The 14,535-nt window shown below is 47.8% G+C and overlaps 1 protein-coding gene across 1 annotated transcript; it reads right to left on the reverse strand.

Moving 5' to 3' along the window:
- Positions 1 to 10,234: 10,234 nt before the first annotated feature.
- On the reverse strand, positions 10,235 to 13,636 carry OTX1 (orthodenticle homeobox 1; the record flags this gene model as incomplete). The annotated part of the gene is made up of 3 exons (XM_079720834.1): positions 13,446 to 13,636; positions 12,337 to 12,488; positions 10,235 to 11,053 (listed from the first exon to the last, which is right to left on the reverse strand). Exons 1-3 carry the CDS (start codon positions 13,540 to 13,542, stop codon positions 10,235 to 10,237), a joined length of 1,068 nt encoding a protein of 355 aa, XP_079576960.1. The 5' UTR covers positions 13,543 to 13,636.
- Positions 13,637 to 14,535: the final 899 nt, after the last annotated feature.

Below are 14,535 nucleotides of genomic sequence, written 5' to 3' on the forward strand. Positions count from 1 at the left end.
AAATATGGGGAAATATTTTCATGATCATGAGGTAAGAAAGGATTTCCTAAAAAAGACACACAAAAGACACCAATCATAAGGGAAAAGATTAACATATTCGGCTACTTAAAAACACTTTAAGAAAGAATGAAAGGACAATCCACAAAATGGGAAAAATATATGCAACACATATAAGTGACAAAGGACTTGAATTCAAAATATGTAAAGAGTTCTTACAAATCAAAGAGAAAAGGTAGACAATCTAAAAGAAAAAGAGGGAAATATAAGAATAGGCACTCCACAAAAGAAGATATCCATATAAACAACAAATATAAGAATAGGGGCTCAATCTCACCAGTAATCGAGAAAATACAAATTAAAAAACATAATGAGATATTACTACACACCCAACAAATTGACAAAATTTTAAAACGTTAATAATACTAAGCTTTGGCAAAGATATGGAGCAACTGAAATTCTCATACACTATTTGGGAATATAAATTAACACAACCAATTTGGAAAACTGTGCCAGTATCTAGTCAAGTTGAAAATATGCATCCCTTATGGCTCAGAAATTTCACTCCTAGGATATACTCTAGAGATTTGCATCTTTATGTGCACCAGGATACACATAAAAGAATGTTCAGAGCAGCATCCTTGTAATTTCCCCAAACTAGAAACATCCCAAATACCTATCAACAGTAGAACAAATGATGTATATGTATAACTGAATCACTTTGCTGTACACTTGAAACTAACACAACATTGTTAATCAACCATGCTCCAATATAAAATAAAAATTTTTTTTTTTTTTTTTTTTTTTTTTTTTTTTTGCGGTAGGCAGGCCTCTCACTGTTGTGGCCTCTCCCCTTGCGGAGCACAGGCTCCGGACGCGCAGGCTCAGCGCCATGGCTCACGGGCCTAGCCGCTCTGCGGCATGTGGGATCTTCCCAGACCGGGGCACGAACCCGTGTCCCCTGCATCGGCAGGCGGACTCTTAACCACTGCGCCACCAGGGAAGCCCAAAATTTTAAATAAATAAATAAATTGTAGTATATTCATACAATGGAATACTATACAGCATATAGCAATGAAAGTGAAGAAGCTATAGAAATGCACAATGACATGGATGAATCTTATAAACATAATGTTAAGTGAAAAAAGCAAGTTACAAAAATAACTTCATATAAAATTCAAAATACATATTGTTTATGAATGCATGTACAGGTGGTTAAATTAAAAGAGAAACGCAGGAACTTCCCTGGTGGCACAACGGTTGAGAGTCCGCCTGCCAATGAAGGGGACATCGGTTCGAGCCCTGGGCCGGGAAGATCCCACATGCTGTGGAGCAAATAGGCCTGTGCTCCACAACTGAGCCTGCAATCTAGAGTCCGCGAGCCACAACTACTGAGCCCGCGTGCTGCAACTATTGAAGCCCGTATGCCTAGAGCCCGTGCTCCACAACAAGAGAAGCCACCACAATGAGAAGCCCGCGCACCACAATGAAGAGTTGCCCCTGCTCACCATAACTAGAGAAAGCCCACACACAGCAACGAAGACCCAACTCAGCCAAAAATAAATAAAAATAAATAAATAAATATATATATATATATAAAAGAGAAATGCAAGAAAACCACTACGATAAATGATAGGATAGTGGTTACCTCTGGGGAGACAGAAGTGCTTGTAATGGGCAAGAGATACTCAGGGATTTCTGTGGTCCCAATAATGCTCCACTCCTTGACCTCAATGTGGTGATTTCATAATAAGTTGATAACCAAATGATAAAACATACATTTTGTGGACTTTAAAATATATTTTATAGCTTAAAATTTTAATGAACTAAATTTTGAAATGGTCTTAAATCTGACAAAAGATGTAAGAGTAAGAAGTAACCAAAAGATCTTGATTCTAAGGATGATTAAAAGAGATTAAGAAAACATGCTGTCAAAAAAAAAAAAAGAAAACATGCTATCTAATCCATTTAAACTAACTGAATACCACAAAGAAAAAGGACAACTCTATTTCTGAGATAAACTACATTTAAATCTGTTTCAAGTCTGATGACTGGATTTCATTCTTTCATTCACTCAACAAACCTTTGAGACCTACCATGTGCCTGCCATTGTGCCAAGCACTTCCAGTAAAGGAAAACTTAGTCCTATCTCTTAGACTTCGCTTACTCTAGGACCCCCACTGACTTCTAATCCCTCTTGGAACAACAGATTTAGTGGAATACAACCTCGGGGAGGGGGGTGGATCTCAATTCCAAAATGAACAAATTAAAAGGCATGCAGGGGACTTCCCTCGCTGTCCAGTGGTTAAGACTTCACCTTCCAATGCAGGGGATGCAGGTTCGATCCCTGGTCGTGGAGCTAAGATCCCACGTGCCTCACGGCCAAAACACCAAAACATAAAACAGAAGGAATATTGTAACAAAGTCAATAAAGTCTTTAAAAACGGTCTACATCAAAAAAAAAATCTTAAAAAAAAAAGGCATGCAGGAATTATCAGGTGCTGATCTGAAAACACGATTAGTTCATGTCTCACCCGAAGAAATACAGGGAGCAAAGAGATGCTAGTTTTTTTCTTCTCCAAACATTAATAAAAATGAACAGACAACCTTTGTTTTTTTTATATCAGGTAAGAGGAAAACTGAAGAGGTCAGTAGCAGGAATAGACTCATGAGATGAACAGTTTTTAAAACCTGAGGAAATAAAGATACAATTTAAACAAGACTTCTGCTTTTGCTTTTCAATAAAGGAAATCAGTATCTATAAAGTTATGTGATCTATATTACCCAACTTGTTAAACCATTTTTTAATTTTCAGAGTTAGCTCTGAAAAATAAAATTTACCCTAAAAAGACAAGGATTTGCTCAGTGAGATTTTTAAAATTAAGCTACAAACTTCAAAACTTGAAGAGAAGTTCTGAAGTTAGCATAGTTAGAAAAAAGATTCCAAACATCTGTTAACAAATAAATTAAGCCTCATTTACAAGTCATTAACCGAATCTCAACCCATATCTGGTTTACACAACTTTCCCTGTATTAGACCTCCTATAACATAGCAAAGCAATATTCTGAGAAGCAAAAAAGGCTCAGCCAAGAATAGAAAACACTATTCATAAACATGAAAAAGACAGGAATTTTAAGATTACTTAGAAATTAAAAATTAGTAAGGAATTAAAATTAATAAGAAATTAAAAGGTGAGATAGACCTGGTATGACTAGTCTTCTCATTTAACACTCTGTTAATCTTTCCGAACACATTAAATGATATTGAAGTGATGCCCAGGAACATAAATGTAATAATGTCCTAGGAAATAATTTTCAGTTACCAAAACTCGAATTTATGCCCAGAAACATAAATGTAATAATGTCCTAGGAAATAATTTTCAGTTTACCAAAACTCGAATTTTGAACTCAGATAAAGCATGTTTGTTGATGTCAATCTGCTAATCTGATTTGTGATATGGTGTCTTTTTTTAAAATTAATGTTTGTTAACATATTTTAGGTAGCTCGTACAGCCAAATGAACATGGGATCTGAAGACCAAGTTCTGCCAAACTCTGCCACTTACCAGCTATGTGATTTTGAGTAAATAACCAAACTACCCTGAGCCTCACACCAACCAACCTCACAAGACTTGAGAACAGATAAAGTGATTTATGTGAACAATATTGTATGAGCCCCAAAGATGGGAAGCTCAATTTCCTCAATACACTGCAAAAACTACTTTCCACAAATTAATATTTTTACTCACCTTTTATTATGGGAAAATTTAAATACACAAAAGTAGAGTGTAATGAAGTTGTATGTATTCTCACTCAGCTTCAACAATTAAAAACTCATAATAATCTTGTTTCATCTATACTCCACCCATTCCCTCTCTTCCTCTAGTATTTGAAGCAAGACCCAGACATCATATCATTAACTTCCTAAGAGCTAAAAGTCAATGGCCTCTTTTCAGTGTATGTACAGGTATATGAAGTCCAACAGAGAGGTCTGAGCTAGAAATATGAATTTGTGGATCACCAGTAATGATATCAAGAGTCGAAGCCACAGCTTTGGATGAGGTCAAATATCCATGCTTGGGAAACAAGAAGATAGATTCTTGTGGTGCTCCTTTGTCAAAAAATATAAGTAGATATAAGCACAGTTTTTCTACCAAAAAAGAAACCCTATGGATTTTTCAAAGGCCTATAGAACTTTCATAACCTATGGTTTTAACTGTTTTTCTGCCTTAAAAAGTGTCCCTATAGATATTAATAGCCACTACTCTAAAGGATTTACCAAAATCCCTGGGACAATAATAGACATAATTGATGTAACACCAAATTTAAACACTGATATTATGACCTATCTCAAATCTACTTTTCAAAGTACTTGTTGAGAACTTGTTGCTCCAGTTATATTTTCCTTTCTCTTTAAATTGTAGAAACCTGTTTTATACTTTCTTTTGTATGTATATTTCACAATAAAGTTTTTAAAATAAACTTTAAAAAGAAAATATGATTCTTGCATTTAAATAGCTATGACACATGATGGTATATCTTATAAGCATTTAGAGCTTTGAACAGACATAATATTTGTGTACTAAAAATATTTTATAAGCTCTTTAGACACCAAGTTGTTGAATCAAAGACCATTTATTCCTACATTTTAATTAACTTTACCCCAAATGTCAAAATTAGTTATGATTTATTTATACTCTACTTCAATCCTGAAAAAATTGTGACTCAAGTTCCTTAAATCCTAATTTTACAATCCACTTTAAAAGAATTTCTAAATTTCCTAAAATAGTTTTTATAAGATGTTCAATAAAGATTAACCTTTGAAAAACAAAGTACTATGACACTTGGAATGGAATGGAACTTTGTGTCTTTTATTTCATTAGCCACCAAGTAAATTATTCAAAGCAGGTAGGAGGGGTACAATTTTTAGAAACACAATAGATTTTCAATGTTTAAATTTTGATAGGTTGGCATTTAATTAAGCCTAAGTACTATTTGATTAGAAAGAACTCCAAAATATTTTTAAGCATTTCCCTCTCTTTGAAGTAATAGTCCTAGAAATAAGAATGTATAGTTTCATAATTAGGAGATGGATTTTAGTTGTGAGCACACCATACATTTCTTTGCTTTATTTTTTTCCCTAAGAAAAAACTGGATATCTTTAAAAGCAGTTTCAACTTTGACTATTTTATGTAACTGCCATTTCACCTAAATAACTGAAGGTTTTTTGGAAATATTTTTGATTTTTAAAAACTTCTGGAAGACTTCACCTAAAGTGTTCTAAGTAAACATTTAATCATTTTAAAAGCATGATTAAAGAATCACTAGGTCAAAATGGCATGTTCCCCTCTCCCACCAAAAAAATCCAATTCTTTTTTTCAGATATCAATAAATATCAACAAGATGATTAAGAAGCAAAACTGCTTTATCAGGCTCCATCAACTAAACACAGCCCCTCCCCCCCAAAAAACCCCCCTTTTTCAAATAAGTATATTCCAGACACTCACACATTTAATTAAACAGATTCTTTCTTAAAGATAATGGAGATGTTTTCTCCTTGTCAAATAAGCAATGCATTGTTATTACTTAGTATTCTTTTTTAGTTGGTGGTTTTTACTATAAGTATTGTTGAATATAAACATTCCTTAGTTAAAATTAGTGAGCCAATGAGCTTTTTTCATTCTCATTTTAGACAGTGGGGGAAGGGAGAGACAGTATGGAAAATATAGAATAACTCGTTGAGAACTTGTTAGGTTTTCAATTAAAGAATTTTATAAAGATATCTTGATGCTGTTCTTAAATTAATTCTGCAACAGAAGCCAAATGGTGTTGTTTTTTTTTTTTTTGGTCTTGAATAGTAATGATACAGATTTTCTTTACCAATAATGTATATATTAACTACATTTAATATATCAGATACATTTTATTTCTGTATCTCTAAAGAAAACCGTAGTGCCTGTCATTGCCTAATGACATCAATAACATTCATTTATTCTGCCAAAGTCATGAATTTATCATTTTCACAACTGAAAAAAAATCACAATTTATCTGTGAAACTATTTTGAACAAAATATATGAAAAAAACTGGTAATTTTCTTTTGACACAAAAATTGAAACCTCTCGGTTTTCTGGTCTCTGAATCCGGCATGAATTTGCTGACATTCGGTGCCTTTTTACCTGTTTTTCCTCTCACGTTTAATACCCCACAGAATTTTTAAATTTAAGAATTTTTTTCCAAAAAAAAAACCATTTACAACGTTGAGAAATGTTGTTTCCATATGCCCTCAGTAGCCACTAACTATAAAATACTGAAAAGCTCTACAACAAACGACGTTACTTCACTGAATCTTTTCAGAGCTTCAGCAAATTAATGCGGTGCTCTTAAGATGGTTTTAAGAATTTTAAAAAAATATTTTAAAAAGACAAACACGACCTATCCTTTAGCCCTAAAGCACCTCACATACGTTCATTGTAAGGTAGACTTTTTTGCCCCCAGAGTCTGAGCAGAGAACACAAGCCATGAGTAGAAAACATGAAGATTTCGTTGAGCACTCAAAGGAACAAAACTGTTGACGTCTTAACGTTGCTAAGTGTTCTGAAGTTGCTTAATCTCCTTAAATTGCTTCAATTCTAGTTGCTTCCATTGTGTCACTAACACCAAAACCCAAACAAACCTCTTCCCTCAGAAGAATGGCGAGCTGAGGGCGGTTCTCAGAGAACCTGCCTGTAACAGGTGGCCCGGAAGGACCTGCCGCGCTCCCGCCGCCGCCGCCTGCACTCGGCGCCGCTTGGGCGCCCCCACCCCGTCCGGCCACTTCCGGTCGCCCCCGCTGCGGCCACGCACCTTCCCCGCTCCCCCAAGCTCCCGCGTCCCGGCAGCCTGAGGTGTCCCAGAGCCTTCCCGCTCCCGGTTTCCACTCAGCGCGGCGGGGCCTCGGCACAGGCTGGGAGGCCCTGGAAGAAGCACGTGCCTCTTCTCGAGGCCTAGTCCCCCGGGCGGGAAATCCCGCCGGGCCTCCGCGCGCCCGGCCGCTAGTCCCCGTCTGCCCGAGTACACGGGCGCCGAAGCTTCTGGAAGCCGCCGAGGGGCCAGGCCACGGAGATGCGTCACACCTACGTGCCCGCAGCCTCGGCCCAAAGTGTGAGGTTCTGGAACAACCCCGACAGAGTTGGGCCAAATAACAAATGCGACGTAATTGAGCCCCAGGGGGTTGAGTACCTTGCTCCGGAGGCCACACGGTTGTCCGAGCGGGTGCAGAGCCGTATCTCGTGGTTTCATTCCACCGCGCAGCCAGGAGGACCGCTGGGCCGCACAGAACCCGCCTCAGGGAGCTGCGGGGGGAGGCAGCCCAGAACCTCGAGCGGCCCTGGCGGCGGCTGCGTGAACCAGGGCGGCCCTGGGGAAGGCCAGGCAGGGTCGGCTGAGGAGAGCGCCCGGTAGGCCCTGCAGCCCCGGTGCCCAGGCTTGTGCCGCGCGAGCTGGAAGCCTCTTTGCGCCGGCCGGGACTCCCTGGCACGTGTGGGCCCCGCATTCCGTGGGCCCCGCATTCCAGGGGCCCCAGCGCACACCGAACCGGCGCGCTGGGTCGCCCTCCGCCGGCAGCGCCGCGGGGCCAGGCTCAGAGGGGCCGTGGCTCCGCCCTCTTGCGGGCCTTTGCGGAGTCGGGTATATTGGGCTTGTTGGGTGGGAAGGCGTGGGCCTACGGAGTCCGAGACGGGCCTACGGAGTCCGGAGGGAGGACGCGGCCGAGAGGGCTTCCCTCCAGTCGGGGCTCGCAGCACTGAGACCTAGCTCGGTGCGGGACCCTGGAGGAGGGGGTCGTTCTCCAAACCCGGCCTCACGTTGTGTTCTCAGGTCTTACACGGAATGCAAAGAATAGGGTGTGTCGGTCACCTCGCAGGAAACTTTTCGTTGTTTCCTTATATCCTTCCCGCCCATGGACAAGTTGAGCAGCTTCTGGGCCTTACACCCAGGAGGTTTCGGACCAGAGTATGGACTCTGGGTCTTCTGGAGGATCATCTCACCCCATCCCTACCCCTACCCCTGTCTTCCTCAGGGGAAGGTGGAACCGTCCTTCCGAACCCCCTTGTGTGAGCCAGGAGTCTTCTTCCCCTGCCAAAGTGAAACGCGTCCCTATCGACTTTTCTAGATTTTGTGTTTGCGTTTTAAAGAAACTTAGCAATACGAACAAAGATATTTTGGCTACTTCTGGCAGGGTCTGAAGGTTTAAAGGGACATCTTAGCACGTGGAAGGGATGACTCGGATTCCCCCGGCCTCCGTGAAGCCACCGGGGACAGCTCAGCAGAAAGGAAGGTCGTCTGCTGCCAACATGCAAGACACGGATCGGTTTTTTGTCGTTTTGTTTTCTCTTCCTTTTTGGCTCAGCTCTGAGAGCATTACAGACCTATCCTTTCCCGCCTCCCGACCCTCTTCCCCTCCCCCTCTTCTTTCTGGTGCAGGCAATTAGGGTGAAGAAATCAGTGCCAGGCTCCTGCCTCTGAAGAGAAAGGAATTGCTTCGGGAATTGAGTCCTGACACCTGTCTCTGTCCTGGATGGCGAGAGGGGATACGGGGTCAAAACGCCTGGGGGAAGAGGCCGGGCTGACCGGGAGGGGGGGACCCTCCCTAGGAGAGCATTTCTTTGGCCTCCAGCTTCACACAGGTTATTAACACGCGGGTTATTAACACGGGGGTTTCCTCTTTTTAGTCCCCTCCACCCACCCAAGACCAGGACCTGGGCTGGAAGCAGAAGAGCAACACTGACAAGCCGTTCATTAATTTGCATTTATTTTCGGGAAATAATGTAGATAAAGGGGGCGGAAGGGGACTGCCTTACATTTCAACAAGTAATTTGCGATCTTCACATCGGACAAATCAAATTTACAAATTACTTTCCCACCTACTGGACGAAAAGGCCAAAGCCAAAACTGATATACAGGCGTGGGTTCTCCGCAGATTTCGGAGAATGAAGGTGCACTAAAAACTCACTAGACAAAACAGGGTTGTTTAAAGAGAGAGAAGCCGACAGAGGAATTGGAACCGGGGTTTGGGGCCTGGGTTTGTTTGTTTTTCCATAATGCTGTATTTTTATTTTTTGTTTTCTTTTGGTTTTGATCTCTTAACTGGAACTGCGACCCTGTGCTTAGACCTGGTGAAGGGCTCAGTCCTGCGCCCCGGCCCAGACTAGCCCCCTCCCCTGTACCCTGACTTGGCTCTTGCCTTCACACTCCCAGACCCTCCCAATCCTCCGCGCGCAGCTTCCTGAAACCAAACGATTCTCTTTAATAAATACACAGAGGGAGAAGGTGTGAGAGGGCAGGGAAGCTTTGCAACAACTGAAAAAGTAAAAGCGCCATCGTTTGAGGAAGAGAGGAAAGGGGACAGAGGGAAAATATTTTTTGCTTTTGTTATATATATATGTGTATATATATATGCTGTATATATCTTAAAGTCTATTTCTTGGGCTCTAAGACGAGATATGCTCAGTTCAACCAACAGCAACTAAAAAGTTTAAGTGGTCCCTGGAACGGACCTGACTATATACAGCATTCCCGCCGAAGCGGAAGCCTGAGCCAGTTCTACGCAGGGCGGGGCTGTGCGCGAGAGGCTATGGGTGCGCTCCTCCCTCCGGGCCTCGTCCCAGCGCATCCGGCTGGGGAGGAGGAAACGCCGGGAAGCTCTGGTCTGCAGGCGGGGAGCGGGGCTTAGGGCAGCTGAAGGGGCGGCAGTCTGCACGCGAGAAACGCTTAGTGGTTGTTTTGATTTGGAGTAGAGTATGGGTGCACTCCAACAGGCAGACACATGCCAGTTAGTGACTCCAGTGTCCAGAAAGAATAAATTAAAGTGTAGGGCTCAAACAGCAAGTCAGAGCGAAGAGCCTCCGAAGGCTGCAAGCGCATAATAACTGTCCAGAAAGACTAGAAGATGGTGACTTAGGAGTTCGTTAGGGGTTGAGGAGGGGAGCACACAGCTCTCCCGTATAGAACTTGTGGGCCAAGCCGAAGCACCGGTCCCCTCATCCAAGGGGTGGGCAAGGTTTGCACATCCCCCAAGCAAGTGGCACAAAGATGAGGGCGGCAGTGCAGCAATGGGCATCTTTTGGGAGCGTGAAATTTCAGGTCTGGAAAAGCCGAGGCAAAGGCGGGCAGTGCAGCAGCAGCAGCAGCAACAACTGGACGGGGACCACGGAGGGCGCAGGTAGTTGCGTTTCTTCTTCTCTTCCTCCCACTCCTGGGCTCACAAGACCTGAAACCTCCATGAGGCTTGGTCCTTATAGTCCAGACAGTCAGGCGAGTTGAAGTTGAGTTTCCAAGCGGAGGAAGCGGCGGCGGCGCCAGGCTCCTTGTAATCCAAGCAGTCGGCAGAGTTGAAGGCGAGCCCCGAGCCGCCGTAGCCCTGGTGATGGTGGTGGTGATGGTGGTGGTGGTGGCCTGAGGACTGGCTCAACGGGTGGTGCGCATGGGGATGGTGGTGATGGTGGCTCGCCATGGAGGAGGGTGCCATAGGGCTGAGCTGGTGCGGGTGGTGGTGCGAGTGCATGGGCGCTAGATATGAGCTGCAGTCCACGCCGCCAAAGTAGGAAGAGGAGGGCGCGGGGTAGCCCTGGCCATAGCTGCCGCCCTGGCCGTAGGACATGGGATAGGAGGCTGCGGCAGAGGCGGCGCCTGCGGCTACCGAGCGCTGCATACACGATGCGTTGCTAGGCGCGGCCAAAGGCTCGGGCACTGACACGGAAGCGGGCGCTGAGCCGGGCGAGATGGAAGCCGGACTCCAGATGGACGAGGCAGCCGGCGTACTCAACGACGACGGGACTGCCACCGCCGGGTTCCCGCCCAGGCCTGCAGCCGCCGCAGCCGCCGGGTTGGCCGAAGCGCTCGATGCGGAGCTGGAGGACGAGGCGGAACTGGACACAGCGGGCGGAGTGAACTGGCCGCTGCTTTCGGAGCCCGAGCTCTCCCGCACCGGGGACGACTTCTTCTTGGCTGGGCGGCTCTTGGTCCCGCTCCCGCTCTGCTGCTGCTGGCGGCATTTGGCGCGGCGGTTCTTGAACCAGACCTGCAGCGGGCCGGGTGGGGGAGAGCGTGTCAGGGGGAGAGTAGAGCTTGCCACTCCCCCGCCCCTTGGACCAACACCCGGCCTAGGATCCGCATCCCTCTCCTATCGACGCCTCCTCCCCTCCCCATCTCCGGCCCGGCCAGACCCTGCATTCCCTGCTCCTCCACCCTCCCCCATCCTTCTGCTCAAAGACCCTCCTCTGGCAAAGTAGGGATGTGCACTCCCCCCCCCCCAGCGCAACTTGCCGGAGGGCGGAACATTTGTGTCTGTCCAGCCAGAAGTTCAGCCATCTCTAAACTGATGCTGTTGGCTGCTTCCCAACAGACCTATGTATGTTTGGACGCCCTGTCTTCTATGAATAGAGCTCAGTAAACTGCGGAGAGGCACAGAGCAGGCCGCGGAGTGGGGGACAGTCCCCGAGTTTGAGGCCGGAACCCCTCCGCCCCTGCAGGTCTGGTGCTGGGCAGGGCGAGAATTTGGATGGAAGCAGGAGCAAGGCCAGGAGGCTGAAACAGAGGCAGTAGTCGGGGGACTAGGGAAGGAAGCCTGGGCAGAATTTCGTTGGACTTCTTGGCTCCAAATGGGGAACCAAATAGGACAGTCATAAAGTTCTCAGTCCTCTTGAAAGGCCCCGGTACAAGACATGGCATTCCTGTTGTCTCGAGCCTCTGGGGGGGAAAAGGCAAGATAAAAGCCCTTTGAGGAGAGTTCTGAGTTATAATCCGAACAGTATTTTCGGGTCCTTTTCACCGCAAAAACAGAAACAGCAAAGCTGGTAGCCAGGTTTTGCGTTCAGCATCCTCTCTGGGCAAAGGAAATGTCTAATCAAACTGGCGCCACCCGTGGGGCGCACTCCCAGACAGGGCACCAGGCTCTGGCCAAGCCCCACTCTTCTATTTCCAGGATCCCCGGGATACAAGGCAAGAGCGGAGGAAGAATTCAGGACCCGGAAGGAAACTGCCAAGTCCTGCGGCAGCCAAAGAGGCAGGGGCAAGTGTCGGGCTCTCAGGGCACGTTACCTTCGGGAGCCTCGCTTGTCCTCCGGCAATCCTAAAAAGCACTTTGGATAGCAAAGGCGCCCCGGGGCCAAGGGCGGAATCAGGGCTCTAAGCTAGCTTCTCTAACTTTGGCCCCTCTGCCAGGCCCGGGCCAGCGCTAGGGGGAGTCTGAGAGGGGCTACCCAGCCTGTAAGCCCGCCCCCACACCAGACCCCCCTTCCCAGGCCCTCTCCAACCAGCCCCAGCACCCCACCCCCGACCCTGAAGTCCCGCGAGCGCGCGCACCTGGACTCTGGACTCTGGCAGGTTGATCTTGAGCGCCACCTCCTCGCGCATGAAGATGTCAGGGTAGCGAGTCTTGGCGAAGAGCGCCTCGAGCACGTCCAGCTGAGAGCGCGTAAAGGTGGTGCGCTCCCGTCGCTGCTTCCGCGGGGTGGCTGAGGGGAAACGCGGGGATGCGTCGGGTCAGTGGTGGCCACGCGGACTCGCGCTAGAGGACGCGGACCGGCCCCTGGCAGGCTCTGAACCAGGGCGTTGCAAAAGAAAGCCGAGCTCCGAGCAAAAACAACTCCCCAGGGAGGCCGAGCCTGACAGCCACAGGTGGGAGAAACTGCATGTGTGAGCGAGTGGGAGCCAGTGTCTCCGGTACTCCAGGGCTGCCCCCTTCCCTGCCTCTCAGAGGTTAAGAAAGGAAGAGAAGTTATACAATCTTTCTTCCTTCACTGCCCCCCTCCCAACACTCTCCCTGGCCGGAAGGTGGGGAAGGGGTGTGCAGAAACACGTCCTGGAAAACACTTTCCGAGGGAAAAAATGGGGGTGAAGGAGTGGAACCTAGAAAAGACAGCCAGGATTCGGCTCAAGTCGTCCACATCAACAGTGCAAAAGTTGGTGCAGGCCACCCGTCTAGAGGACAGTTTAATTAGGGAGGGAGAATCCCCCCTCCTCAGCTCAGCCAGTTGCTTTGCATAAGGCAAGCTCGGCCCTTCCTCTCAGGGCCTAGCAAGTGTCCATACTCCTCATTCAATGTTGGGGGGAAAGACATAGATCCTCTCTCTCTCACTCTCTCTCTCTCTCTCTCACACACACACACACACACGCACACACGCACACACACCACCCATGAGAAATCGAATCCGTGGGTAAATGCGCCCTGTGCTGGCAGTGGGAGCACAACGGGAGACAAGGTGCCGGTGTGGCCAGGCAAGTAGGGCTCACGTCTCACGTTTTCGCCTCCCCGGCCGTCCTCACCGACCCGCGATTCTGCCCTGCGAGCCTGCAGCGTGCTCTGCACCGTAAACAGACTAGGCAACCGGTTCCCTGGGCCGATCCACGACAGTTTGTGCTTAAACCCGGGAGGCTGGGGATTCCCAAGATTTGCAGGGGCCGGTGCTCACCCGGATAGCCCACGGAGGGGTGTAGGAGGTCCATAGCCGGTCCGGCTAGGCCCAGCCCGTTCATGCCGTATGGGGGTTGTTTGAGGTAAGACATCATGCTAACAGCTGGGTGGAGGCGCCCCGAAGGATCCAGGGGGCCGGGGCCGGGCGCAGTGCGGGGCTCCCACTGCGCAGTCCTTCAAGCTCTGTTGCGTCTGGGGGCCCAGCCTATGGAGACACGAGACACACGGAAACCATCATTCCCAGCCATCACGGCTTCCTGGTCTTGTCCGAGGCAAGGAGTCACAGGATGGGGAGGGGACGCCGGTTATGGAACTGTACAGGGCGGTCAACTCGGCTCTATAAGGTCTTAGCCCAAAGACCACAGCTTCTTTGAAAAGTAAAATAGTTGGATCAGGATCTCCTCTTTTCGGGCTTGGAATGGGCCAGACACTCCTAGGGAGACACTAGGAGTGAGGAGAGGTTAAAATCAGGGCCAAGCTTGGGAGGTCAGAGCCTGAACCGCAGAGTCGGCTAGGTCCCAAGACTTGGCAAAATTCTGGTCGGGTGAGAACGGGCCTCACACCACACAAGAAAACATTTGCTCGGCCCCCAGGCGGCAGGAGACCCAGAGTATGAGGCGTTGTTTCAAACGTTTTTGAAAGTGGGACGCACAGGTAGACTCCGGAGAGCCCAGGTGAGGCACTGCGGAGGGCTAGCGGCACCTGAGCCTCTCCAGGACGCATTGCCCACTTGGGAGAGTGCGACCTGCCAAAGTCTCCTCGGCTGGGTCCCGGCCCTAGAGCCTACAGCCGCCCTTCCACTTGACTTCTCTGTGCCCAGCTGCTGAAAGACTGCTTACCCAGAATCCCACCCACACCTCGACCACAGTTTCAAGCCCAGGTCCCGCAGAGGCGACCAGAAAGGGTCACTGTACAGGTGGTGGTTCTAAGACGCCGCCCGAGGTCACCGACGCCTCGCCACAGCCGCAGGCCGTTTTTCGTCAACGCAAGCCGGTCCTGGCTGCGGACAATGGGGTCCCGGCCGGGGTTGAAAGGTGACCTGCCCAGCGCCCCAAGGGTCTGGCGGATTTGGGAGGCCTGAGTGCAGC

The sequence above is a fragment of the Hyperoodon ampullatus genome (genome assembly GCF_949752795.1).
Source record: "Hyperoodon ampullatus genome assembly, chromosome: 15".
NCBI lineage: Eukaryota > Metazoa > Chordata > Mammalia > Artiodactyla > Ziphiidae > Hyperoodon > Hyperoodon ampullatus.